This window comes from Paramisgurnus dabryanus, chromosome 21 (genome assembly GCF_030506205.2).
Source record: "Paramisgurnus dabryanus chromosome 21, PD_genome_1.1, whole genome shotgun sequence".
Classification (NCBI taxonomy): domain Eukaryota; kingdom Metazoa; phylum Chordata; class Actinopteri; order Cypriniformes; family Cobitidae; genus Paramisgurnus; species Paramisgurnus dabryanus.
Genome location: NC_133357.1, coordinates 25356993 through 25384904, shown reverse-complemented (window position 1 = coordinate 25384904; position 27912 = coordinate 25356993). Strand labels below are relative to the sequence as shown.

General features: G+C 41.7%; 1 protein-coding gene across 1 annotated transcript in view; it reads right to left on the bottom strand.

The window, feature by feature from the left end:
- lgr6 (leucine-rich repeat containing G protein-coupled receptor 6) overlaps positions 1 to 27912 on the bottom strand; it is a 135040-nt gene that overhangs the window by 74949 nt on the left and 32179 nt on the right. The window contains exon 2 of the mRNA XM_065286397.2: positions 5826 to 5897. Coding sequence (XP_065142469.1) covers positions 5826 to 5897 — 72 coding nt within the window. The remainder of the gene's footprint in view (positions 1 to 5825; positions 5898 to 27912) is intronic.

Sequence of the window (27912 nt, the reverse complement as noted above, 5' to 3'; positions counted from 1 at the left end):
TTTTAAACTAAGAAACATTTATGGAATTGTTTAATGATTTTTACATGTGAGTTATGCACTCTTGAAGGTTGTCAGCAGCTAGTAAATACAATCACTATAGTAAGGTTGTAATTGATGTATTGCTGGTAACATACATTATTTTATTAAACTATAGTTTAAATGAGCTTATAATGAGATGAGTGCCATGGCTATATACAGTACTTTTGACACGTTTATTGTCTTCTAGCTTCCCTGACCTGGGTACCTGATGTCCGACCTTTATTCTTCTCTCTCTCTCTCTCTCTCTCTCTCTCTCTCTCTCTCTATCTCACTCTCTCTATCTATCTCTCTTTCTCTCTCTCTCTTCCCCCGCCCATCAATCATCCGTTGCGCGCTTCTTTATCACCTTGCTTTTTTAAATATTTTTTACTCAGTAACGGATATGATTTAAAATGTAACGAAGTACAATACTTTAAACAAAACATACTTAAGTAAAAGTAAAAGTACAGATTTGAAAAACTACTCAAAAAAGTAAAAGTACACAAAAAACTACCCAATTACAGTAACGTGAGTAAATGTAATTCGTTACTTTCCACCTCTGCTGACTAGGGTTGAGACGTGGGGTGATGACATCGTTGTATCACAGAATATACTGATTGGCTGCATATACGAAACTGGGCAAGGGTGTCGTGTTCAGATTTATCCACCCTGTACCTGGGTTAAAAAAATATTGATTTTAGGCTCCCAAAATGCCAGACGAAATGCCGATAAGATTTTTACTTACAGCTAAATGCTTCTCCATGTTGTCCATGTAAATCCCCAGGTGTCCCTCCAGCTGAGCAACACTGTTATATATTTGAAGTACTGGAAAAGGGTTGTTAAATCATATTATTTTATTTTTGAGGATTTAAATTGAGTTTAGTTTTTGCTTTTCCTGAGCCTTTTGTTGCATTTTGTGAAATCATTTTGTGTGCACACATATTCCTCAACATACAGACTTTATTTCCAAAACCTATGCTTATATTATATATTCCTACTCTAATACAGATCAAGTTTAATGCAAAAAGACTGAATTATTAAATCTAGTATCATTCATTATCATCATTTGCTGTTCCAAGGCCAAATTTAGCTATTAATCCAACCATAAATGAGTCCTCACATCCCTGAACCTATACAGTGCAAGTAAACAGTCTGCGTGCATTTCCTGACAATGTGTTTCAGTCAACCTTCACAAGAAAGAACGTGAGAGTTTCCCGCTCGCTACGAATCGCAATTAGCAAAGCAAACAACAGCAGCATTTCCCGCTAGCCGCAATTCTGTCAGGGCATCTGATTAATGGCCTTCAGACTTTTTCAAATGGGGCAACAATGCAGCCATTAAACCCCATGAGCAGTGATGGGGCCTGTCTTGTTCACCGCAGGGAGATGGAGGTACCCAATGGCCCTCTAATGGGACCAGCATCAGCTTGCAATAATAAAGCAACAGGGCAATCTGGCTAGGGTTTGTTTGGTTGATGACGAAGAGCCATGAACTGTGATTTCAGCTGAGAGCCATTACAGAAACAAAAATGAGAGGAAAAGATGGGAGAGAGGCTGGAGAGCTGAGCCAGGACACTGTGTCTCATACAGGATGGGAAAGATTAGCACATTTAAAAAACATGAGGATGGGTCTGAGAGAGGAATTCCAGGTCTTTAACATTGGGGTTCCCCAATTCTTAAGGGTACTGATAGGTCAGTTACTTCTGAAGCCTGGGAAAGAAGCGTGTACTCGGGTGCTTCACTGCTGAGAAGTGGTTTTGATTGTTTTACAGGGGTTTAGGGACTTGTTCGCTGGCCAGGCTGAGACCAAATAAGCCAAATAAATTGTATGGTCTACAATCAACAAGTTTTTCATCAATCTGTAGAAGTACTTCCTATCAATTTATGTTGATAGAAGTTGGTACTGCCAAATTCTACTGTATCTCAGCATCATACGTATACCTTAACAAACAAGGTAATCCCATAATGCATTGCAGCACACTCTGTAAATGAATCTATTTAAGATTTCTATCATTTTTTTCTAGTTTCTCAGTAAGGTTTTTAGAAAGCAGACAGTAAAGGAGTATTTTATCATCATTAGTTTCATTGAAACTGAGGTAGAGCAGAAGAAGTCAAAAGGTGAGGTTTAGGAAGGAGAAAGAAATTCCCGACTCAGCTTGCATTTCATCCATCCCAAAGGCAAACAGTGAGACTTCCTCTCTCCTTTTCCACACACAGAGATGACCTTGGAGTTGATAGGATAGCAGGCAGAATCTGACAGCGGCATGCCATGGGAGTATTTTATGCAATGCTGTGGGTCTTTGATGGGTTATAGTGTTACATAAGTGCATAAGAAGATACTCTGATTGAAGTATACACAGACTGCATATCTCATAACACAGGATGCCGAGGGACAACGTTCAGATTGGGTCAAAGCCTTCTATTAAAGACGATCAACAAGGAGACTTTGGGACAGATTTCCTAACAGCTTATACTACTGTGGTGCAGGGGTACGCAACGTTGGTCCTAGAGTGCCGATGTCCTGCAAATGTAAGCTTCAACTCTGATAAAACCTCTTCTACCTGCAGTTTTCAGGTGACTCTTTAAACCTTGTTTAGCTTGTTCAAGTGTGCTTGGTTAGAGTTGAAGCAGGACATCGGCACTCCAGGACCGACGTTGCCTACCCCTGGTGTAGTGCATACTTTTGCCGTTAAAAAAACGACTGTCAAGACTAGGAAAGACATGCAGTGAAAAGGTGTAGACATAGTTATTTTTGCAACTGACTTTACTTAACTTTATGGAAGGTATTTAAAGAAATGACACAATAGGATTTATTAAAGTATTTGTTATTTAACACCCCAAAAAAGCATGTCTGAAATTGCATTGGACATTATAGAAATGAGATGTTGCGCCTTTTCGGTATAGCACCTGCAAAATGTTTACTCCCACCTAAGCTTTATTAAATTGCACTCTCACACTACTTTGCCCTGTTTAGTAAACTGACCCTTTGAGTTTATTTTCATACCACTAATGTTTTGTCACATTCGATCATTTCAATTTCCCATAAGATTTTGAGGTGTAATGGAGACTAAAAGGAAAAAAATCTCAGAGAGCCTGTTATCATCCTGAGGGCACAGAACTTTACAGATAATCTTCAAAAGTGCAATCTAGACTCGTGAAACTTCTCATCTCCAAGTCTGGAGCCTTGAGGGTGTAAAAGAGTACCGAACTTAAAGTAAAAACATACAAATTTGTCATTCCCATCAGAACATCAAAGACAGCAAAACGTGAAATTTATCTCCCACTAATGCCACTGTAGTTTCAGTCAAACTGTCTCTAGGGCAGGGATGTCAAACTCGTTTTAGGATGAGGGCCGGATGGTAAATAAAGTCACAGACCGGATAATCTTTTTAAACCTTAGTGTGCTGAAAAATGTGTTTTCTCGGCACCTGCATGGCAAAGGGCCACGCCCATGGAAATGGCAAAATTGTTGGGCACCGCATGCAGACTGTCTAAACTTTTGGTTTTGCTGCTCTCCGCATGTTTCTCCTATTGAAAATGAACTAGACATTCGCCTGTAATGGTTTTTAAAATCTGTATTTCATATTTAATAATACTGTATATACCATCATCATGTAGGCTGGATTGGACAACTTTGTGGGCTGTATGTTTGACACCTCGGTTTTAAGGGTTTCACACTGTTCATCAGTGTTGGGGGTAACGTATTACAAGTAATGCGCATTATGTAATAATATTACTTTTCTGAAGTAACGAGTAACGCATTACTTTATAAATGTACACATTAATATTTGAGTTACTTTTTTAAAAAAGTAATGCAAGTTACTTTTCAGTTTAATTAATTCAATTTAAAAATAAAATAATGTACTGAATTAAACTGAACGTATTAACGTAGAATTATGCACTATGTGCGCCTGAGCGGGAAAAGTTTAAGTCAGAAACGGAGATTGTAGGCCAGAGCTTAACATTTTTGCGATCATAAAAACACCTGAAAGGCCTGAAAGAGATCAAGCCTCAGACAAGTAAGAAAAAGTAACGCAAAAGTAACGTAAACATTACTTTTCATGAAAAGTAACTAAGTAAAGCAATTAGTTACTTTTTTGGGAGTAACTTAGTAATGTAATGCATTACTTTTAAAAGTAACTTTCCCCAACACTGCTGTTCATAATGCGGTACTGAATGAAGTCTATTGTTAAACTATTCTTTTATTTAACAATAATTTAATCCCAATTAATATAGTTATTTGATTGTAAAGTGGAACACAATGCAACTAAAATCCTAAAAAAATGCCAAACATTACTTCATTAAGTAGTTGAACGTGGGCTTAAGACAGAATATATGTCTGTTTAGCAATGCTTTCATATCATTCTTGAAGTTTAAAAAAGAAGCATGCTGTACAAATGATCCCTAACTCTGCATTCAAAGCTACTTTTGTGAGTTGCTTTCCTTGAAAAAAGTCAAGCGAATTTGAATCGCAATCAGTTATCATTTGTAATGCCGTTAATGCATGCCCACCTATTAAATGTGATCATTACAGGGGTTACAGAGGAGGTAGGACAGAATAGCCAACATTTTTGGAATTTCAACATCTTTCCCCACACGGCAACCGGTTGTTTGAACTGTAACAGCATTCCCAAGAGGAGCGAGAACTAACTCTGTGAGGTGGAATGATGAATTGTCAGTTTGTTTGGACAGACACATCGTAAATATTGACTATTGAAACAATTTTACATTTCCTGCAGTCCTCACGTCGTCCACATGTTCCACGACACATTCTGACAGCTCCGGCCATTCCCAATTCATTCTGTTTGTGTCAGTCAGGTGGCCAAGGGGCCCAGCTGCTCTGCAGACCTGCTTCTGCTGGTGCCGGCACCACGTGCTAACTGCCATAGCGGCCAGGTGCTTTTCGTTTGGGAGCTAACTCTCTCCAGAGACTCTCAAAGAGGTTACGCTAGCTCTCACCTGCGCTAATTGGTCCTTCAGGGAGAAAGGTGTGAGCAGACATGCTACATTGCGTTACCCTTTCTTTTGATCGATGCCCGACACGTAAACGTCCGGACAACTTGTTTACGTGCTAGACGTAGCATCTCTGATTTGTTTCATTCTGACACGTGCCGTTTTCACTGTTGAGTAACTAAAAGTGGTGACGCTAACATAATACCACTTGACATTATGTAACCCAGCTACTTTATCCAACGTTTCACAGCGTAGAGGCACAAAGAGCTACACCGCGATCGCACTGCACATGCAGAATATGGGCTACTAAGAACATTTATGACTCTTTCATACAAAGCATTGGAAAGTTTGTTTGTTTGGACGGTTCAGTTAAATGTACTATAGCGTAACCATAATATAATAGTTACCATGCCTAAATACCTCAACAATGTTAACAATTTGTACTAGCAGCTTGACTATTTTGAAATTGCATCTGGTTAAAGTACAAGCTATTTATAACTTGCTTATAAATGAGAAATGTTGATATTTTGTTCGCATAACCTGAACATAACATACATGATTGGAGTGACAAAGGTAGACCACATATAAATACACAATGCTCAGCGCATGCCTCGGTACACTAATCATCCCTCGAGTTGATGATTTCATTTATTTATTCATGATTTCATGGTAGACTTGTATTAGATCTTGTACACATCTGGAATTGCGTCAGTCTCCAACTTAACCTTCGATGAACCACTAAACATAAATAACCGCTCATCAACGCATTTTTTTGTGTACACAGATTTGTCAAATCACGGAGATGGATACAATTGAAATTTAGTTATGATTTCAATGGCAATAAAATGTACTCACAGTTCATTGAGGAAGTGTAGATTGCGGAAACCATTGGGCTGGATCTCGGTGATGTTGTTCATGCTGAGATCCCTAAAATCAGAGAGAGGAAACAAGGGTCAGCGGCAATGACAATGATATCAGTTACATTATTTATGAAAGCTGTCTTTGGGTAAAACTGGAAGAGGTCATGCTACATATTTATGATTTTGAAGAATGGAAACCCAAATCCGTTTTTAATAAACAGCTGTTCGATTTCTAATACACATGTGTCTGTTATTTAGATGATCTATATGCCGATGACAATATAATGATATTCTTGCACACTAGTTTAACAAATGTAACTGTTTTAACAGCACGTGCTGTACAACCATGTATTTAGGGGTCAAGCACCGGAGGTGCTGTGACACCTATTGGAATTGTTAGTATTATTATTATTATTCTGCTTCTTCTTCTTCTTAGCCATTGGTGTCTATGGCAGCCCTATGAACTGTACATAGGAAAATGATGAAATTTGGCACAGTTGTAGAGGTGGTCCTGAAAAGTCAAGTGACCAAAAATGGGGTCTCTAGCACTAACTCTATAGCGCCACCAGCAGTGCAAAAATTCAATGTTCAAATGGTTATAACTGCTGATCCGCTTGATCTATGAAAATTCTACTTAGTACACATGATTGCTCTCCTCATGCTTGTTGTTTTTGATGCCTTACAGTAAAACTCCACCCATTACAGTAGCGGCCATTTTGAAATGTACTGTATTCCGTTTATTCGCTACTCCTCCTTCAAATTTGGTTCAATTGTTATGAATTTTGGCACAGGTGAACTTTGGAGTGAGCCGCACAGAAATGACTGAACAGAATTTTGATATTTATCTTTGTTCAAAAGTAATAAATGCGCAAACTTAACAAGGTTGACGTAAAAATGGTTCTGAAGCTGTAGCTTGGTCATTCTTTGATCAATTGAAATGAAATTTGGTACACTTCATGTGGACCATGAACTTGGGGTTCATGCCAAATTTGGTGACAGCGCCACCTATGGGTCATGAGATATGAAAATAGGCTATTTTTGCCCATAACTTCTGAACTGTTTGTCAGAAAATTATGATCTTGATGTCTATGGATTGCTTACCTCATGCCGCATCTGTCGATGTGTATTATGCCGGGTTTGACCACACACATCTGTCCGACATTTTGAAATTTGTCATCAATTGTTATATCTTTTGAACTATTGGACATATCCGTGCAAAAATCAGTAGGGAGATTCAGCATGATGTCTTGAAGGTACCTTGGAAGTCAGAGTACAGCGCCACCTAGGGGTTATAAACTATAACAGTTCTTATGGAACTGCTTATAACTTCTGAATACTTTGTCTGATATTAATTTCTTTGTGAAATTGTATTCACTGGTTTATGCCGATTGCAACGATACCTCATTTGTCATTTTCCAACATTCTGTTCATGTGTTATTGTAAAGCATATGGTAGATGATTTTTTCGCTACTCTTTTTACAAATTTTGTTTATTTTATGCCAGGTACTGCTCGTATAATGTTTGGAGCAATCCGCACAGAAATGACTGAACAGATTTTTGATATTCTGTTCTCTTTCTTAGAAATACCACTCCAAAGTTGACCGTGCCTGTGACGTTGTCTATTTGTCATAGTAAATTAATGTGACTGTATATTACATTGTATAGCATTACTATACAGAATGATCTTCTTGTATTCAATCTCACTTGAGCTTTTTGATTCTCATATACATTGTATTTCTGTTAGTTCTGCTCTGCACTGTCAGTTCTGCATCTGTGTTGATTGGCATATGTCATTCCTTGCAGCACCTAAGTTTTTTTTTGCTGCCCTTTGAGCTGTGTTAACCGAGTTGCGCATCTGGTTAACCACATGCCATGAGATTCTGAGGTCATGGGTTTGAATCCCATGTGTTGTGATATTTTGTCTTAACTTTTTTCTCACTTAAGTTTTGTGATTTTCATACTATACATTGTATTTCAGTTATTTGTGCTCTCTGTTGTCATTTCTGCACGTTTGGTAATTGCTGGATGTCAATGTTTACAGCTCTAAATCTCTATTCTATAGCTTGGACACACCAACTCAGTGGTTTAATCGTTTACTCAGTGGTGCATGCGGTTAATGCCGTGCTTTATGAACCTGAGGCCATGGGTTCGAATCCCAGCTCTTACTTTCACTTATTGAGATTTCCTTTTGTGTTCCCTTTAACACGTTCTTCTCGACCTGTCTGATTTTCCACACGTGTTATATTTTTGCCATCTTTACTGTTGTTGCTCCGCACTGCAGTGGTTCTGCTCTGCATTTGCTTTGCTTCGGGTTCGGGCTCTGTATTGCACGCTTTCTGCGCTTTGCGCATTTGCTGCGTCTTGTGGTTTTTGCTGTGCTTTGGGTGCTCATTGCGCTGAAGGTGCTTGACCCCGTGTTGCTGCTTGCAGCTATATTTTGCTTTGTTGTCGTTAAGTGAAACTTCTGACAAACATTAATGCAAATTCTCTAAACAATTTTGTGGCATTTGCATGACAAGTAATGTCAATCCAGTTAAATGTAAGATTCTGTTCAGCAAAAGCCTCAATTCTGTTTAAATTATGTTTATTGTAGATTGAAGTGTTGGGTGCACTCACACTAAGGGCGCACTCACACTATCCAAACCAAACCGTGTCGGAAGGCGATATTATCGTGACATAATCAACATTTCCATGCACTACAGAAGTTGTTAGCGTGTAGACGGTTAAAACCAGCGAAGGTGTTGTTCCCGCTCCCTGGGATGCAGAAAAGTTTACAGCGCCTGGGCTTTAAATGGCGCACTCGGATTATGGCATCAGTTTTAAGAAGGTTGCAGTTGTGACAGTGTTGCCCTTGCTTCTTTTTTTGTCCACCAATCAAGTGACTTGACATAAATGAGTAAAAAATAAACAAATAAATAAATTAGTAAAGTATTGCCCCGCCCCCTGATACTAAGAAAGGACTTGCGTTCTTTTGGAAACTGGCAACCTTCAAAGAAAGAACTTGGAAGGACGTAAGGACGGCAAAAGCAAAAGCAAATTGAGATGTGCTTTTGGTTACGGACCTTCTCACCATATTTTAACTGAATTCAACATGGCAACATTCACAAAATGATAAACATACAATCAATCATTGTATTTATCAACACTGTTTAATTGCATGTTATTTTGCCATTTTTAAATCCATACAGTAAAATAAAAAAATATGCATATAATGGTGCAAATGCCTTGAGATTATATATTTTGTGCCGTGCCAATTAAGCATGCATTTCAATGTAAATTTCAGCAGGCATTTCCACGTCTTTATTGTCTAATTAAAATGTTTACAAGCAAATATCTACTTTGAGCAGCCTTGTCACAGTAAGTTATGAAATAGGGCCCTATCTTGCACCCAGCGCAATTGTCTTTATTTATTGTGTGGCGGCGTTAAAAAATTCTCATGCAAATAACGATTAAAATATTTTCATAAGTTTGTTGTGTGGCTGTATTATGTTTAATTTATGTAAATAATAATTAAAATGTTTTAAGAAACCTTAATGTATGTGAACTGGATTTGTACGTGCACTTTGGGTTTGGACCGCGTTTTGGGTTTGCGTTTCTTGGCTTTCATCGGTGAGGGTGGACGCAGCGATGTCCTCTGCTGGGGTCAGGTGCTGTGTAGAGGCAGATCCACCTCCCGTTACACGGCATGCCCGATTTATGCTGGCAAGCTTGGGATTCCCCCGTCTCCTGACATCATTGTAGCGCTTGGCGCAACGATGGGGATGCCAGCTGATAAGACAATTGTGGCTCTTTCCTCCCACACCTGTTTAACCAACGCTGATTTGGACAGGTTTCTCCTATCCCCATACAAAACAACTTCTCTGTCTTTGACTGCTCTTACAAGAACGTCGGTCTCCTCGGCTGTGAACCGCTCCTGGTGTGCGCCTGGTAAATCCGTCATAATAATAGCAACTCGCCATGGAACTTGCGCCCTTGCGTTTAAAGGGAATGTTGGATAGCGTTCTGATTGGTTTATTTAACGTTACGCCCAAACCACACCTAAGAGTAATGAACCTACTTCAGACAAACCCCTTATTGATTTGCGCCTGGCGCAAGAGTTATTTCTCCCGCCGGGAAAATAGTAACAGCGCCCAAGATTCGCCCACAAAGTCACTTGCGTTTTGCGCTTCACACTTGCGTTTCAGATTGTTAAAATAGGGCCCATAATGTTCGACCATTAGACACACTAACCACATTTTGTGATACATAAACAGACATATTTCTGCTTTATTGCCGTTTTCACGAAATGGATTGTGGGAAACTTCAATTGCTAAACCTCCCAGTACATTCTCGATAAAAGGGTCGAAGCAATGTGAACTTGGCTAAATGAGAATTTTAAATTGTTAAAGTACATGGGCCGTGTCTGATGACGTTTCACAAGTCCACAAGAACGCAAGTACATTCCAAGATGGGGAATTATGGAAAATAAAACAGGAATTGCGCATTATTAAAAGTGACTGGAAAGATTTGATATGCTTGTGCAACCTCTAAAGAACACAATGATCCTCCTTCTGAAATTCATTTAACTTTTAGTCTAATCAAAAAGAAAAAGCGCACAATATTGATTAAACTCATCAAACAATTACGAGTAATCCATACGGCCGATCTCACATTTCAAACGAAAATCCTGCCTGCTCCAGTTGCCTGGCTTCAAAAACCGAGCAACTCTTGATTACAACATATGAAATCTGGCATTGTTGTTTTTTTATTATGCGTGCCGCTCTCAATTTCCCATTTCATTAATTAATGAACTCCAGAGCCGGAATTAGCGTTGAGATTGTGACAGACTAACCTGTCCCGACGAGGCGAAATATATCTGGTGTCTACAAATGATTTGTGTTATCAGCTGGCCCGATTGCGATTCTATTTAATCAGTAGTAATAGATTATGCAAGCTCCTCAGATCTAGACAGCTCCTTCAGTTAGTGACCTGGACAATCTCCGGGTCGTTTGATGAGAGACTCTGACTTTGACGATTTCCAGCCGACCAAAGCAGCCAAGACCCATCCGAATGAAACATATGCACTCTCATATCAAAGAAAACCCACACCTGCACATTTTACCATCCATCTGAGAGGAAGAGTGAAAAAACTTTCCAGTCTGAATTATTGTTCAACAGATGTAATTTCCTCCATGGTTTGTAGTAAGTGTGTACAGATGTTTTCTGCCTTTAAACTAATCAAACCATCTTCATCATCTTCATATTTTTTCCTTGTCTTTCAGGAGACAATTCGGACAAATGCCCTTGTACTATACAATAATCATAATAATAATAATAATAAATGTATGATGAAGCGAATAAAGCATGAATGAAACCCCAACCCTAACGCCACAGGGGCCAAAGCTGATTGTACTAAAATGTACATATACATTTCTAATGCACTGTAACCTCGTATCTAATGATCCTGAACAGATTTATTTAAGCTAAAATAACCAAACAAAATTGAAACGTTAACAGTGTTTTTTTTTGAAGAAAAGTAATCATATGCTTATGAATTAAATTAATACGATTATTGAAACGTATTCATGTCACAACTGTTATTCTTTCCACCGAACACACAGGATGGTAGGCTTTGAAGGACACATCAAGGAAAAAGTTGTCTCTGCACCTCTCCATGCTATTTGAAGTTTTTGACACGTTACTCAAACTACAGCTTTAATAAAATATTCAAACCAAGAAGGGTGCCACTTCATAGGCATAACACAGCTGCGGTGTTGTTATAGTGGTTTCGCTGCAAAAATGTCAACCTTGAACATATGAGCTTAACAATTGTAGCAAGGTTTCATGTAGCCACTTTAAACTCTTGAGGCTGCGCGCGCTGACATTGATGCAACCGAACTGCAACGTTACTTCATTTGTGGTCCCCGGAGGCCTGGAACAGCCAAAAGGGCAGCTTCTCATAACCGTAGACCACCAGGCTTGAGAGGATAAACTGAAATGTCTGAAAATATTCATCATATACACTTTGATACTTCACTGTTTATTTGTTTTGTCAGTGTGTCAACCGTGACAAGGTGAAAAGCTAATTTGCTGAAGATGAGGGCTGGAAAACTTCACTCAGAAACAGAGACGAAATGAGTTGACCTGACCACCACTGTTTTCCACAGACATGGTGGCATGGAATGCAGTCAACACAAACCTGTTAAACCGGAGGGAATATTTGGGTTTTGAGCTACTCCCAATATCGCACACTTCAGATGGTATTTATGACCTAATAAGCATTTGAGCATTGGGCCTACAGCAGCTAAATGGCCAGAATCCATATCACTTACATGATATCAGAAAGAATAAAGAATGCAGAAAGTCTCGCACACATAAATAAACGGTTTATCAGAAGCTACTCTGAACGAAGAAAACAGCTAAGCTACCCATCTAAAAAAGCAGGGGAAAAAATATATTTCTCTGGGCAAAAATATTTTCATAAATGAAGAGTTTTGTTCCAAAACACAATAAATCCATTTTGACTAATTTCAGTAAAAACATGTTACCAAGAAAGTGACAAAATAAAACTACTATTTTTTGTTACAAACTTTCACATGGCATCTTTAGGTTATAAAAACTGTATTTTTCCACAAAATGCAATAAATCCATGAATTATTTTTTTCAAAATGCTATAAATCTATTGAATCAATTTATAAATCTGCATTCATCTTTGCCATGTTATATTCATTTAGTTGAAAAAATATTAATGGCATAAATCAAAACACTTACTTTGTCATATTAATAACATTGCTGCTGTTATCCTTGGGACGTTGTGGTTGAACTTTTTTAACAACGATCAGCTGTAAAATGTTTTAGTCCTGCTCGATTTACATTGGCTTCGAGTAAAATAAGGTAAAGTTTTTTATAAGATTATGACAAAAGCTTGATGCTGTTGGGAGAACAAGCAACAGCCAACATTTGTCTGTCTCCTAAATGCCTCTCAGGTAAATTATTTGATTTTGATGGCTTCAAAAGTATTATTTTGTTTTTGTTTGTTTGTTGATCACAAAGTACAAAGTAGATGAGGAAAACTAGGAATCTGTGTGTATTTAACGCGACGGCATTATTGTTTACAATTTTTTGACGTGTTTTCTCCTTATCATAGCAGAATCAACTTAAAATACTCCATCATTAATAATCATATAATCAATAATTATATTGTTAACTTCTTAATAAACCACAAACAAACATGTATACATTTCTTTTATCCTCACATTCTTTACTGTAGTTCCCTCTCACATTCCTGCCTAAAGGCTCATTATGCAGCTCATTATGCAGGTCTTTTGTTTGCTCAGCTGTCAATCAATCCTTCTCGCATACGGCCCCTATAAACAAAAACTGTCTTACAATTTCTAAATCAATATATTGTTTTATGTGAATAGACAGAATGATTTTCACATCATTTTAAAGAAAAAACTCTAGACTATTAGATTCTTTTTAGAAAAGTCTTGTTAAAACATGTTTAGTATGGGTTTTGTGGACTTATATCAATGACTTTAAAAAATTTCACACATAATTTTTTTTCTCAAAAATCCAAACATGTACATGCACGTTGCTTATATAATATTGTAGCCCAGTTTGTGATGAATGCATTGTTATGAGACTTTTGCCATTATTATGTTTTAAAGCAACTGAAAAAAGACCAAATGTAAGAGCATGTCAGAACCTCTGCCAGTGTCCCAAAATGTTAGGACCCCAGAGGGTTAACTCACCAAATTATTTAAGGTGAAAAGGATACATAAAAAACATGCATTTTGACTCTGTTCAATCCACTATTGTATCATATATAATTGTTACAAATACACAGTATTTAGTTCAAGGGGTTCACATACTTTTTATATAGCTATTAAAAGGGCTGAACTAAGAGTAAAAGTATTTAATGCATTTCTGTAAGACATGCTTACAGAGGATTTGTTTTCTAATCTTTCATCATCAATGGTAAGGCGCTAAATGCTATTTAGTGCAGTGAATCTCTATTAATAACATGTTTTATTAGCAGTAAATTCTAGTGCAACATCAGCATTAGACTGTTTTTAGCAGGGAGGTAACAGCAGTTTAAGCATAGGATGTTGAAATAAACAACATACTTTAAGCTTTCTTTTGTAGCATAGAGGCACAGATTCTTTGGCATGTGTGTTTACATGATGTAAATTCTACTGTAAAAAAATCCAATTAATGAAATGTTGGACGGGCAAAAATATATAAGTTAAACCAATTTTTTTGTTTGAGCTAGTTGAGAAGACATATTATTTTAAGTCTAGATAAATCTGTGTTTAAAACATTAAATGAATGGTTATTTTCAAAACCAGTCAACATTCAGAATGGCTAGTGTTGACTGAACTAATTAAGACAAATCAGGTAAATATGTGGAGTTGACAACAAAATGCTCAAAATATTACTGTTATTTGGTCACAAAATGTAATTGTAAGAGTTGTTCAGGCGTGAATGTATGTGCTTAAAGTTTAAATATGCGGTCGGTAAATAAAGATAGCGTCTATTTAAAAATGTGCTCGGACACTTTCGGACGGAGCTCCATATGAGCTCAATATGAGCTCCAGAAAATCACCGGCGCTTAAGCGCTCACACCCCGCCCAGCGCAGCCTCGCCTCGGCAAGCGCATCAGAAATCGACTGCTGGCTCTGATATCTCTGTGGCGTTTAAAAGTGATTTAATTCATTTTAATTTCTCATACTTAACAATGAAAGGGTTATGTTTTAAATCATATTTTAGGATTGCACTTAATTGATATCGCTGTTGAGTGATGTTTCATATCTTTTACATTTGTTATAACCGGACTGCATGCGAATTTGAACTTCAGAGCTGAAGGAGCGGGTGGAGAAATAGTCCCAATATCATAACAATCTTAAATAAAACTTCTAAATATACCCGTGTGTGTCCACGTGTGTGCGCGCGCGCGCGTGTGTATGTATGTACAGTATGTGCGTGAGTTTTTAATTTAAAATGTCAACTCGGAAGGATCTGGATCACAGGTCATTTCATTTGAGATCAATCCGCACCTAACAGCCTGAATCACTTACTGATTCACATGACACAAGTCATCAGCCTCAAGTTCACGTCAGGTAAGTGTTTGTAAATAAATGTTAATTTTAGACTATATTAAATGGCAAAGACGCAAATACTCAACGTTTTTGTAAAGATATAAGTTATATAAAGGTGTGTTATGTTATGTGTCCGAGTTAAAGTGGAGCTATTTTAGTTACCGGACAGGGTTTATTACTCCGTCTTAATTATAATTGGGACATTTTTACAAACAAACCTTATAAAATACAATACTGGCGTGCATTTTGAGACAAAATAATAGCACTCATATGTTAAGAGATGTCAGTATTTTAGTCAGTGATAAGTCCTGTTCGAGAAAACCGCCCAATAGTGTTTAATTCAATTACGTGTGATGTCTGAGGGAAATTTGGCAATTCTAGGGTATAAAGTCTTTCACCGTCAAGCTTTATTATATTAAACATCTATGCATGTGTGTATTTATATTCCTCTGTTTATCAAACCAGAGCGGTGATGATGGAGAGAGGCAGACCAGAGGGATACATGGCGAAAGAAGTTCTGCTAAATGGCCCTGGTGATGTTCTGACTGACTTTGGAGGCTTTTTGGACTGTTTTATGCCCTCTATTTAGAGAAGACTTAATTCTGTATGTTCAAGTGAATAAAGCTTTTGTTTTTATGTGACTGAAGTTAATTATTTGTCAACAACACCAGCATAAATTATTTGATAAATAATTGTAAAAAGTTTATTAAGTATTCCCAAATAATAAATATTAATTGAAGTAACACATAAAACATTGAGTAAATACTTAAAATTTAATTGACAGAGTCTTTGCTGAAAGTGTTTAAAGATTCAACTGATTAAAACATTTTAGTTGAATGATCTATAAAACTAGTTGAGCAAACATACTTTTTTATATTTGAGTCAAGTTTGGGCCAACTAAAAAACATTAATCCAGGTAACACTTTGGAGTCAGAAATTGAGTGAACGTAAAATTTCTGTGGAACTAGTTACTAAAAAATAATTCATTGAGCCAACAATTTATTTTTTACAGTGTAAGCATGAAAAACATGATTGTCATAATAACAACAAATAACCATAACCAAGGATATCAGAGCCTAGGATGTGAGGAAGCGAAATAATTTTGTAACATTTGATCAGAGGTCCGCCTGACCTCAACTCTCTGGTAAACATGCGTATGGCTGTAGTTTATAAAGTTTTAAATATGATTTCTTACAGAAGCCTATCGCTATGCCTCAGAAGACAATTTAATAGTTGTATGGATTAGTTTTGGATGGATTGATGTGCTTTTTGGAGCTTTTAAAACGGGACACTATCCAATGCCATCATACAGCTGAAAAGAGCTTTGACTGTGTTTGGCTAAAAGAAGAAAGTCGTAAACACCTAGGATGGCTTAAGGGTGGGTAAAATGTGGAGCAATTTTTATTTTTGGGTGAACTATTCCTTTCAAGGCGGGTTGCATGATTTTTGAGAAACGCTTTGGAAAAGGGAGTTGGGCTGTGTACCAAAACACACTTGTAGCCAATCAGCAGTAAGGGGCCGGGGTTGCATATTTGTGGGGCAGGTCTATCAAAAGAAGGTCCAGATTCTATTGGGGTAGGGGCGTGTTTGTTTAGGTGATTTCAAATGTCAACATTGGCTTTCAGAGATTGTGCACCCCGCCTTTAAGTAGGCTACATGTAAGAGATCAACCTTCACTTGGGAGTATTGACCCTGTCTTGAACAGCACACTTGTCCCAAATGGCACCCTAAACACTCATGTTCTTCCTACAAGTGCGCACTTTCATGATGTTATGCTGCTTTGACTGTCGGGGAGAAGCTTGCACAAGTGTGGGCTCAGGGAAAGTGTGAGGGCACATAGCAACCAAAAAAAGGGGGCACCATAAGAATCCCTTTAAAACCAAAAAAATAGGACACCCTATGACCCTATGACCTTGTGGACTTTACAGACATGGGCACATGCGGCCATTGAAAGTCTTCAAAACCACAAGTGCAGAGACAACCACATATCCACATCTATAGGTGGGGTGCATCGGTCGAAATATTACAATAATTATACAACTATTACATCACTCTTTTTTGTACTGTTTTGTGACCCTGCCTGAAAACTCAGCTGAAGTCATTTTTGTGATTTACTGTTTTCTACATGAAATCATCCAATATAAAGTAAAGAACATTCTGTGAATATTCATTTTTTAAAGTTATATTTTTTTGGGACATTTTTGCCTTGTTTAGATAGTATGATAGGAGAAGACAGGGTGAAGAGAGGGGTACGGGATCGCAAAGGACCTCGAGCCAGGATCCAAACTCGGATCACCGAAAGTGCGTCTGCCCATTACACCATCGGCTCCAACATGTGAATAATCTTTAATATATTCATCATATTTTTAATATTGAGTTGGAAAGATCATGTCAAAGATTGAAATCAAATTTTGATGCTCCTAATCTGATAATTACATTATAAGACTTTAGCCTGGATTACACAGGCAGGGTCAATTTTTTTGCATAACTGCGTCTCTGTTTTGTAAATATTTTTGTAATGGATAACTTTTTGCCTTTGTTGCTTTAGTATGCAATATAAACCCTTGCTGCTGACAACATAAAACCACTTCAACGTGTGGGAAGTCTCAGTTCTTTCAGCACTTTATGCAACACATGCTATTTTATTGCAATAATTACGATTAATGAAAACTTGCCATGGTTTGCAGCCAAACGTGCAGTGCTGATCTAACACATTCGGGAGTGTTTTCAGAAAAAAGCCTATCATGTTGATCACACTGCAACCACTGCAATCAAGAATATAGATATTTTTAATTAGCAGAGGGCAGATGTGACGACTGCATTCCATGTCCCAGCAATGTGCATAACACTATAAAGACCAAAGGAAATAGCTGGCAGTCATGTTTCACATGAATCTTGATGATTATTGCTGTTATTATTAAAAGTGCTTATGGCACGAGTCATAGGGGCTTTTGTTTATAAGTCTTGTCCCTTTTGCATGCCCTGCGGGAGAAGATATTGGGGTTGTGTCGCAACCCTCTGCCGCGTGCACATGTGAGACGTTTGATGCACAACCTTCAGAGTGATGTACTCATAAACGTCAACACGTGCAATGAAGACTTTATTACTTCCAAACAGCTGCAGCCTTTCTCCTTCTCTGCATGTCTCTCTTGCTTTTATCATAGACTAACATGGTGTTCTCTGTTGCCATTGTCTTAAGCGGGGCAAGGAAATAAAAGAATTATAAAAAAATAAAACACTATGCTTCTAAAACACTGTATGTAAAGAAAATCTAAAAAATTATAAGACATAAACCTGTGAATACATTAAAGTCTGTTAGATAAAAGATTATATTTCCATTAGTATATAATTTCAGGTATATAATCCAACATACACTGTCAGAAAAAATAGTCAAAAAATGATCCCAAGCTGTTGTTACTGGTGCAGTACACTCTAAAAACAAACGGTGCTAAAAAGCACTAAAAGTGGTTCACCGGCTTGTCATCATTAAAGGTTCTCTAAGTGAATTCACGCGTTTTAGACCATAAAACATTTTTTTGTTACATACAGCACACATCTCCTCACTATCTGCTTGCTACCTGACCGCTGATCAAACTGTAAAAAAAACACGATCTCTGTAGACAGCCCAGGCTCTTCAAACTTCAATATACACACAGTGGCCAAACCTGCACCACGAAACAAAACAAAGCTTTACAGCCAATAAACGCCAAGAAGGATTTGGGGGTGGTTGTTGGTCGCGTTCACGAAAGCACGGAAGGGAGGGGGAGGGGGAGGAGTTAGCTACGCTCCGTTTGTTTGAAAACAGTTCAAATATCAACAACAAGTGACGTCGAACATATTCGCTTAGAGAGCCTTTACTGTAAGTGCTACATTGCACCTACGTATGTAGTACCTGTGTAGAACCATATTGTGCTATGTAGAACGTCTCGGTTACGGATGTAACCCTCGTTCCCTGAAGAAGGGAACGGAGACGTCACGTCATGACCGACGAATTGGGAACTCGCTTAGAGAGACCAATCTGCTTCGAATACTACTAAAACGCCAATGAACTTGGCATTGAGATATTTGCATAATGCTGGCGCCGCCCCGCCAGGTGCGTATATAAGCAGCAGGTGCAAATAGGGAAATTAGCTTCTTTTTCGCTGAGAAAGCCGGAAAGTGTGACCGGCCGTAACAGCAGGTGGCAGTACCTGTGGCGACGGGACGTGACGTCTCCGTTCCCTCCTTCAGGGAACGAGGGTTACATCCGTAACCGAGACGTTCCCTTTCAGTCGGTCACTACGACGTCACGTCGTGACCGACGAATTGGGAATCCCTATCAAAACGCCACTAGGGGCTGACCTCTTCCAGTGACTGCGTAAAAGCCCTCCGGTTCCACTTAAGGAGGAGGAGGTAGGTTTTAAGGCAGAAGGCCGGGCACTAGATGTTCCTTTAACCCCACAGAAGTGCCAGCGACTGGGAAGCGCCCTACTTGAGCGGGATAGGAACGCTGCGGAAGCCACCACCCGTCTTAAGGGCTAATGGTGGGCGAAAGTCAACCGTAGTTGAGGAATAAAGACAGCCGTGGCTGTGTAAGCAAAGCAGTGCTCTGCTAAGGGAAACTGGGGCTGGTAGGATTAACCCCACGGAAAAATACTCACAAAGGAACCCGGTGGGACACAATGTGGAGCCCGAGCCAGACACGTAGGTTCGCGAGGATACAGCTAGTGAAAGGCTGACAGCCAATGCTCCGCAACAAAGGCTGCCAAGGCAGCGGAGGAAGAACAATTCAAACCATTACGCATTTTTGTTCTGAAGGCCTTCCATACTGACACAGTTATGAAGCATCAGTTGGAGGCTGCAAGCCGACCTGCGAGACTGCTCTCCGTGCTCCCCCTGGTGAGGAAAGAACACGAGAGGATACAGGCTCGATACGAACACTGTAAAATCTAGTGAACGTATTAGGTGTCGCCCAACCAGCAGCTCTACAGATGTCTGTTAGCGAGGAACCACGAGCTAAAGCCCAAGATGAGGCAACACTCCGTGTGGAGTGCGCTCTCAAATTAAAGGGGCAAGGAATACCCTGAAGATTATAAGCCAGGGCGATAGTATCAACCATCCAATGAGACATCCTCTGCTTAGTGACAGCTTTCCCTTTCTGCTGGCCACCATAACAAACAAAGAGCTGGTCTGAGGTCCTGAGGCTTTGCGTGCGATCCACGTAGAGTCGCAGTGCGCGTACGGGGCACAACAAAGCCATGGTTGGGTCTGCGTCCTCCGGAGGCAGCGCTTGCAAGCTCACCACTTGATCTCTGAAAGGAGTAGTGGGAACTTTGGGCACGTAGCCTGGTCTGGGCCTCAATGTTACGCTTGAGGCAGCAGGACCAAACTGAAGGCACGAGTCGTCAACAGAGAATGCATGTAAATCCCCTGCTCTCTTCACTGAGGCCAATGCTAGCAGGGTCAGAGCTTTCATTGATAAAAGCTTCAGACTCGCAGACTGCAAAGGCTCGAACGGGGGGGCCTGAAGGGCTTTCAGCACCATGGACAGGTCCCAGGGAGGAATAGAAGGAGGGCGCGAGGGGTTTAGCCTACGAGCGCCTCTTAAAAATCTAATAACCAAATCATGCTGGCCAACTGATCTGCCGTTAATAAGTGAGTGATGAGCAGAAATAGCAGCGATATCAACTTTAATGGTGGAGGGTGACAGCCTACCGTCTAACCTATGTTGAAGATATAAAAGCACGATGTTAATAGGGCATTCTCTGGGGTCCTCGCGTTGCGAAGAGCACCAGGTGACGAAAAGGTTCCATTTAAACGCGTAAGCCCGTCTCGTAGACGGAGCTCGTGCCGCGTTGATTGTGTTAGATACCGCTTGCGGTAAATCACCTAAACCTTGCGCGCGCTCAACGACCACACATGGAGATCCCACAGGTCGGGGCGCGGGTGCCATAATGTGCCCCCTCCTTGAGAAAGAAGGTCCTTCCTCAGGGGAATCCGCCAGGGAGGGGCTGTCGCGAGGAGCATTAACTCTGGAAACCAATTCTTGCTCGTCCAATATGGGGCGATCAGTAAAAGGCTCTCCTCGTCCTGCCTGACTTTGCACAGTGTCTGTGCGATTAAGCTCACTGGGGGGAATGCGTATTTGCGCATCCCCCGAGGCCAGCTGTGTGCCAATGCGTCCACACCGAGGCTGCCCTCGGTTAGTGAATAAAATAGGCGACAGTGGGTATCGTCCGGCGACGCAAACAGGTCTATCTGCGCACGACCGAACTTCTTCCAAATTAGCTGGACCGTCTGGGGGTGGAGTCGCCATTCGCCGGGGCGCGCAGCTCGAGAAAGCGCGTCCGCTGCTGTATTGAGCGAGCCCGGAATGTGAATGGCACGAAGGGACCTCAGATGCTTCTGACTCCAAAGGAGGAGATGACGAGCGAGATGCGACAGGTGATGGGAGCGCAAACCGCCTTGACGGTTGATATACGCAACGGTCGCAGTGTTGTCGGTGCGTACTAGTACATCCTTCCCTCGCAGCTCCGTAGCGAAGCGTACAAGTCCCAGATATACTGCCCACAACTCTCGGCAATTGATATGCCAGTGCAACTGGGGTGCTGTCCACACCCCTGAAGCCGTAAGCTCGTCGTACGTGGCACCCCAGCCCGTGTCGGACGCATCTGTATGTACAACAGCATGCCGAGCGATCTGTCTCATGGACACACCGGACCTGAGAAACGCGGGGTCCGACCACGGGGGGAATGTTAGACGACACGCAGGTGTAATGGTTACACGATGGATGCCGGCGCGCCACGCTCTCCTCGGGACTCGATCGTGAAGCCAACGCTGAAGCGGTCTCATATGGAGCAGCCCGAGCGGTGTCACGGCCGCTGCTGCTGCCATATGCCCCAGGAGCTTTTGAAATTGTTTCAGCGGGACCGCATTCTTCCCTCGGAATGAACCGAGGCAAGTCAGAATTGACTGGACGCGCTCTTCTGTCAAACGCGCCGATAAATCGATCGAGTCCAGTTCCATCCCGAGAAAAGAGATCCTCTGCGTGGGGCAGAGTTTGCTCTTTTCCCAGTTGACCCGAAGACCCAAACGGGCGAGATGCCGAAGCGTTAAATCTCTGTGTTCGCAAAGCGTCCGTCGAGAATGCGCTATTATAAGCCAATCGTCGAGGTAAGCCAATATGCGAACGCCGCTCTCTCTGAGGGGTTTTAACGCCGCCTCCACTACTTTCGTGAACACACGGGGAGAGAGGGATAGCCCGAACGGTAAAACTTTGTACTGGTATGCCCGTCCCTCGAATGCAAACCGGAGAAACGGTCTGTGACGAGGGAGAATGGACACATGAAAGTACGCGTCTTTCAGGTCTATAGCCGCAAACCAATCTTGGGGGCGAATTGAATTGAATATTTGCTTCGGTGTTATCATCCTGAAAGACCTCCTCTGCAGAGATTTGTTCAGAACGCGCAAATCCAAGATCGGTCGTACATGTGCATCGGACGCTTTCACCGTGGTGAAACGAATGCCCGAGAATTTGGGTGTGTGCCGGTTGAATTGTATTTCGTAACCGAGGCGGACAGTGCGTAAAACCCAACGAGACGGGCTGGGAAGCTGAAGCCAAGCCCCCAGGGACCGTACGAGGGGAATTAACGGCACTACCGGGGTACCCGCGGGGGGGCGGCGGAGCGGGACAGGTGGTACTGCCGGTACGTCTGCTGGGACAGCATAAGTATCTACAGTATGTGTGTGTGTGACACTGACCTGAGCCCGCTGAGGGTGACGGTCGTCTGGTCTCCTCAGCGGAGAGCACAGACTCCGAAGAGGGTGCTGGTGGTCCCGTCTCCTCAGCGGAGAGCTGGAACTCCTCAGAACACCCGCTGGCGATAGAGGAGAGGGAGGAAGAGCATGTGAATGCCCGCTCACATCTCTCTCGATCCTCTGAAGACCTGGAGAAGGAATAGGAATGCACTCTTTTTGTGGTTTTGTGGGTGCCGGCTGAGAAGCCGGCGGAACAAAAACAAAACGAAACCAAGGATTCTCCATCCGGCCCTCTACCGGTGGAGGGAGCGATGCCGTCACCGTCTCCCGAAGAGTGATCCCATCCGATTCCAGGTCGCCCGTCTCAGGGCCGCTTCGATTTCCGTTTACCACGGGAAGCGGGTGGGGCGGGCGGGGCGGGCTGCCGACGGCTGTTCCCCCTCCGTGGCCTGGAAGATGTTCTAGTGGGGGGGTGGAGGCAGCCGCCGCAGGGCGCCCTCGGCGAGGAGCAGACGGGGCCGCCGGCACTGGAGGGCGAGATGCAGGTCGCTTGCGCCGGGGCATGATCTGAGCGATCGCCTCTGTCTGCTTCTGGGCGGCGGAGAACTGCTGGGCGAAGGACTCCACCGACTCACCGAAAAGGCCAGCCTGCGACACTGGAGCGTCCAAGAACTTGTTCTTCTCCGCATCCGACATGTCCGCCAGACATAGCCATAAGTGGCGTTCCTGGACCACCATCGTGGACATAGCACGACCAATCGCCTGCGCTGTCACCTTCGTAGCGCGAAGAGCCAGGTCAGTGGCAGCCCGGAGCTCCGAAAGGACAGGCGAGTCGTGTCCTCCCTCGTGCAGATCCCTCAAGGCTTTGGCTTGGTGAACCTGCAGCAACGCCATTGCGTGCAGGGCTGAGGCCGCCTCTCCACATGCCTGGTGGGCAGCGCCCGTTAAACCGGAGGACTGTCTGCAGGCACGAGAGGGGAGGGTTGGGCGGTCCTTCCAAGAGGGAGCGTGTGCCGGACACAGCTGCATCGCGACAGCACGCTCCACGGGAGGGATCCCCGTATAACCCTTAGCGGCTCCGCTGGTGAGGGAGGTGAGGGGGGAGGGCTGAAACGGCCGTAATCTTGTGGAAAACGGCGACTTCCAGGTTCTAGTCAGCTCCTCGTGCACCTCGGGGAAGAAAGGCACCGGTGGAGAGGGTTGTGAAACCCGGGCAGCTCCAAAGAACCAATCATCCAGGCGGGACGGTTCGGGCTGAGGGGGGGAACCCACTCTAACCCTACGGTCTCCGCCGCTCGAGCGAGCACGGCCACCATCTCTGGATCGAACTCCGGCGTCCCAACCCGACCAGAGGGAGGAAGGGCGTCGGGGTCCACGTCAGGGGGAGGAGGTCCACCCTCGGATGCTGCGGCGTCGGTGGACCCGGAGGGCGGCACGATGGATTCTAGAGACATCGTAGAACACGACGCTGAAGTCTCCATCGGCACATCAACCGGCTGTGGATGAGGAGGCTGAGAGCCTGAGGACGAATCCCCCGCTCGGCTCAGCACAGTGATGCGCAGGTCGTCCTTCGAGAGCTTCACAGCCGCACCGTGGCGGCGTTCAGCACTCGCATGACGAGGGTTGCGTTTTTCCCGGAGGAAAGACAACCGTCTGCGCAAATCCACAAGGGACATGTTCTCGCAGTGAGAACACTTACCCCCAGCGAACGCTGCCTCTGCGTGCTCGATGCCCAAACACGAAAGACAACGCTCGTGACCGTCCTTCGGACCCATGTATTTGCCGCACCCAAGATCGCACGGACGAAAAGCCATCCTGAAAAGGACGCTGATGTCCGGATATACGAGAGAGTGGCTGCCTTTAACAAGGCACAAAGCTCTCTCGTATCACTCTTTTAGGGAAATTCACTCAGATGCTCAGTTGATGATGCGCACAGGGAAGGCAACGCACACACTACTCAAAACAACAAAACAGGTGTAGAGCCGTGGAATTAAGCGAGGCGTCCGCTGTGGTACTGCTAGTCCAACCAACTTCAGCAATCGAATCCCACCAGAGTAAAGTAGCTTCTCAGTAGCAGATACTGCCGGCTTTCGAAGCGATAAAAAGCTAATTTCCCTATTTGCACCTGCTGCTTATATACGCACCTGGCGGGGCGGCGCCAGCATTATGCAAATATCTCAATGCCAAGTTCATTGGCGTTTTAGTAGTATTCGAAGCAGATTGGTCTCTCTAAGCGAGTTCCCAATTCGTCGGTCACGATCTGGCGCTATAGTGGTGCTATACAGTATCACCCCCGGATAGTTCTTCAAAGGTGCTTTACAGGTGCTATATAGCACTAAAAAATGGTTCCCCTATGATTACAAGCTTTTAGTGCTACTGTATTTAGCACCAATTTTTTAGAGTGTACCCATTTAGGTACAGATTTGGTACCAATCTGTTACTTTGAGGTACTTATATGAGCTCTTTAGGTGTAAATGTGTATTTTTTGAATGGGTACCGCCTCAATAAGTAAAAGTTAAATCAATTGAAAAAAAACTACTTTAATTGGGAGCGCCTAAAATGTAAATATTTTTTAACTTACATTTTTCTAACTTCAACTGCAGTTGAAAAAAACAGAGTTATCTCGTTTTGCAACTAAACTCTTTATATGCTCATTTTCCAGCTCCCTTAGTAGTTACATTGTGTACTAAGGTCGACGAAAAATAAAAATGAGCTGTTTTCTAGGCAGAATTGGCTAGGAACTATACTCTTATTCTGGCGTAATAATCAAGGACTTGGCTGCTGTAACATGGCTGCCCGAAAATAGTCCCCTTGGTTACTTTCAATAGCAGCGTAATATCATTGTATCATGTTACGGCAGCAAAGTCCTTGATTATTACGGCAGAATGAGAGTATAGTTTCTAGACATATCTGCCTAGAAAATCGTAACTTTAATTTAATGTCGGTCTTAATACACAATGTAACTATAAAAGAGTTAAGTTTTAAATAGCCCTTTAAATAACTCAATTTTTTTGCGCGATGCTAATGGTCTAATCAGATTCAATGGATTGTGCTCAGCTATGCTTAAAGTGTTGCACCCAGACCTGGAGTTCAGCTCCAAAACGGTAAAAATCAAATGTTTAACTCTAGGAGAGCTGGATTTTTTTTCAAACAAAATGAAGTGTCCCTTTAATAACACCACCTCTTTTATGTTTTTTTGCTAAAACAATTATGCTTTCTGTTAATTGATTCAGTTTTGTGTCATAAACACTCTGGAGTATATTCAACCCATGGTTGGGTCGAAAAAGGGACAAACCCACCTGTTGCTGGTTTATAATTTAACCTATGCTGGGATGTTTTAACCCATGGATGGGTCAAATACAAACATTTTCTGGGCTAATTTAACCCAGACGTTGTGTTTGTCCCTTTTTGACCCAACCATAGCTTGAAAATAGCAGTGTTAGAGTGAACGAACGGCTATGTGAAAGCAGTGATCAGAAAGAATTAATCAAATCTTGTTCAGTTAATTTCTAACACTGTTGTGAAGTGAAATTGAAACTTATCCGTCTGCCTCTGCCATGTTTTCTGTGATTCTCACGCTCTGGGCTGAGGTGAAATTCAGGTTAAAAATGAATTTTAGCCCTTTGAGGATAAATTACACAATACAAACCTGTCTAGGGGGACAGACTTCACGTTGAGATGCTCTTTCTTGAATTTAAACATACGTTTAACTCAAGTTTTTGACTGTTGATCTTCAGCCAGTATTTATGCTGAAGATTAAAAGATGCAAAAAAATGAGTCTGGATATTCACTATACTTCCAGATATATCACCATTGTATGCCCTCAGAAGCCAGAAGCAATTTAAGAGAAGGAAATATATGCAGTGTGTACAAAACCCTGGAAATAAGTTTATATCTCAAACATATGTTTTGAAATTAGGGTTGAACTTTAATTGTCAAAATAACTATAATGTGAGCAATATCCTTGGTGGTGACATTGTGAGGTCAGACGGTCAAGATGTTCGGTGGAATATTCTCAAAATATCCTGGGATCGTATGGATCATAAGGCTTGCCTTAACTCGTGAAGTCCATGCAAGTAATAAATTGAGTTTACTTAGAAAACTTGTGTAAACAGGTACATTTTCTAGTAAATTAACTAATCGTATTTGAGTTAGTAAAACTTAACATACACAGAATACACAGAAAGTACATGAAAGCTTGAGTAAAGTTTAAGCTTAGTACAGACAACTCAAACTAAACAGCTACTATAGCATGTCTGCTAGTTCAGATTACTAGAAAAATGTGTTTCAAGCTTAATTATTTGAAAATAATGCACACTTACGATGTAACGGCTAACTTCGCAACATGCCGCATTACCACCTTGGGTGTGCAATATTTTCAATTAATTCAAAGGACCGGAGTAAATTTTTCCACTTTTACCAAAGTTACCACAAACTTGCTTTGGTGGTTATATTAAGACATTTGACAAGTTAGGTGTGCGTTTTAAAGAAAAATAATCAACACCCGTGGAACATTTCTCAGCCAATCAAAATAAAGCATTCAACAGCCCTGTGGCATAAATATATATATTGTGTGAAAGCAAAGAAAGAGAGAAAGAGGAGGTCTTTGAAGTGGCTTTTGAGGGTTCGATTCCTCCGCCAGACCCTGGCACAGGTATGCTTTAATCTTCACTGCCTCACACCAGCTCATCATGACAACCCTGGCATGCTCCTCACTTTAAAATACAGTCATTTAGAGAATCAGTGTGAGAAAGTATAGTTTCCACTACTGATACTTGGAAAACCTCAAGCATGCTGAGTGTATCCCACCTTCAAAAACATTATTAAGCCCATTTCAGAATTTGACGAAGATGATGATGACCATGATGGAGATGATGAATTTCAAGATAATGGTGACTTCAATCCCTGAGTCAGACCTACCACATTAACAAAAGGATTTGGGACTAGTCCATGTTGAACAACAAGGACATTTCTGGGAATTCTACTTGACAAATGCAAAATTCCTGCTGTGGTGCATAAGAATATGGGGAAGGTGGAAAAGTCAGTCAGATGCAAAGATTAGGATCCTGTTTGGGAGAAGTTGGTACCGTCTCCATAGTGAGGAACCTCAGGACCTTTTCGGGTCAAACAACGTGTGGAGGTCGGAGCTATGATTCAATTCATCATTAACGCCGAGCTGACGTAATGGCTTATCAAAGAGACCCAGGGACCCAAAATAACAAGATTGAACTTAGCTCGGAAATCGTTCCCCGTAATCGCCGAACA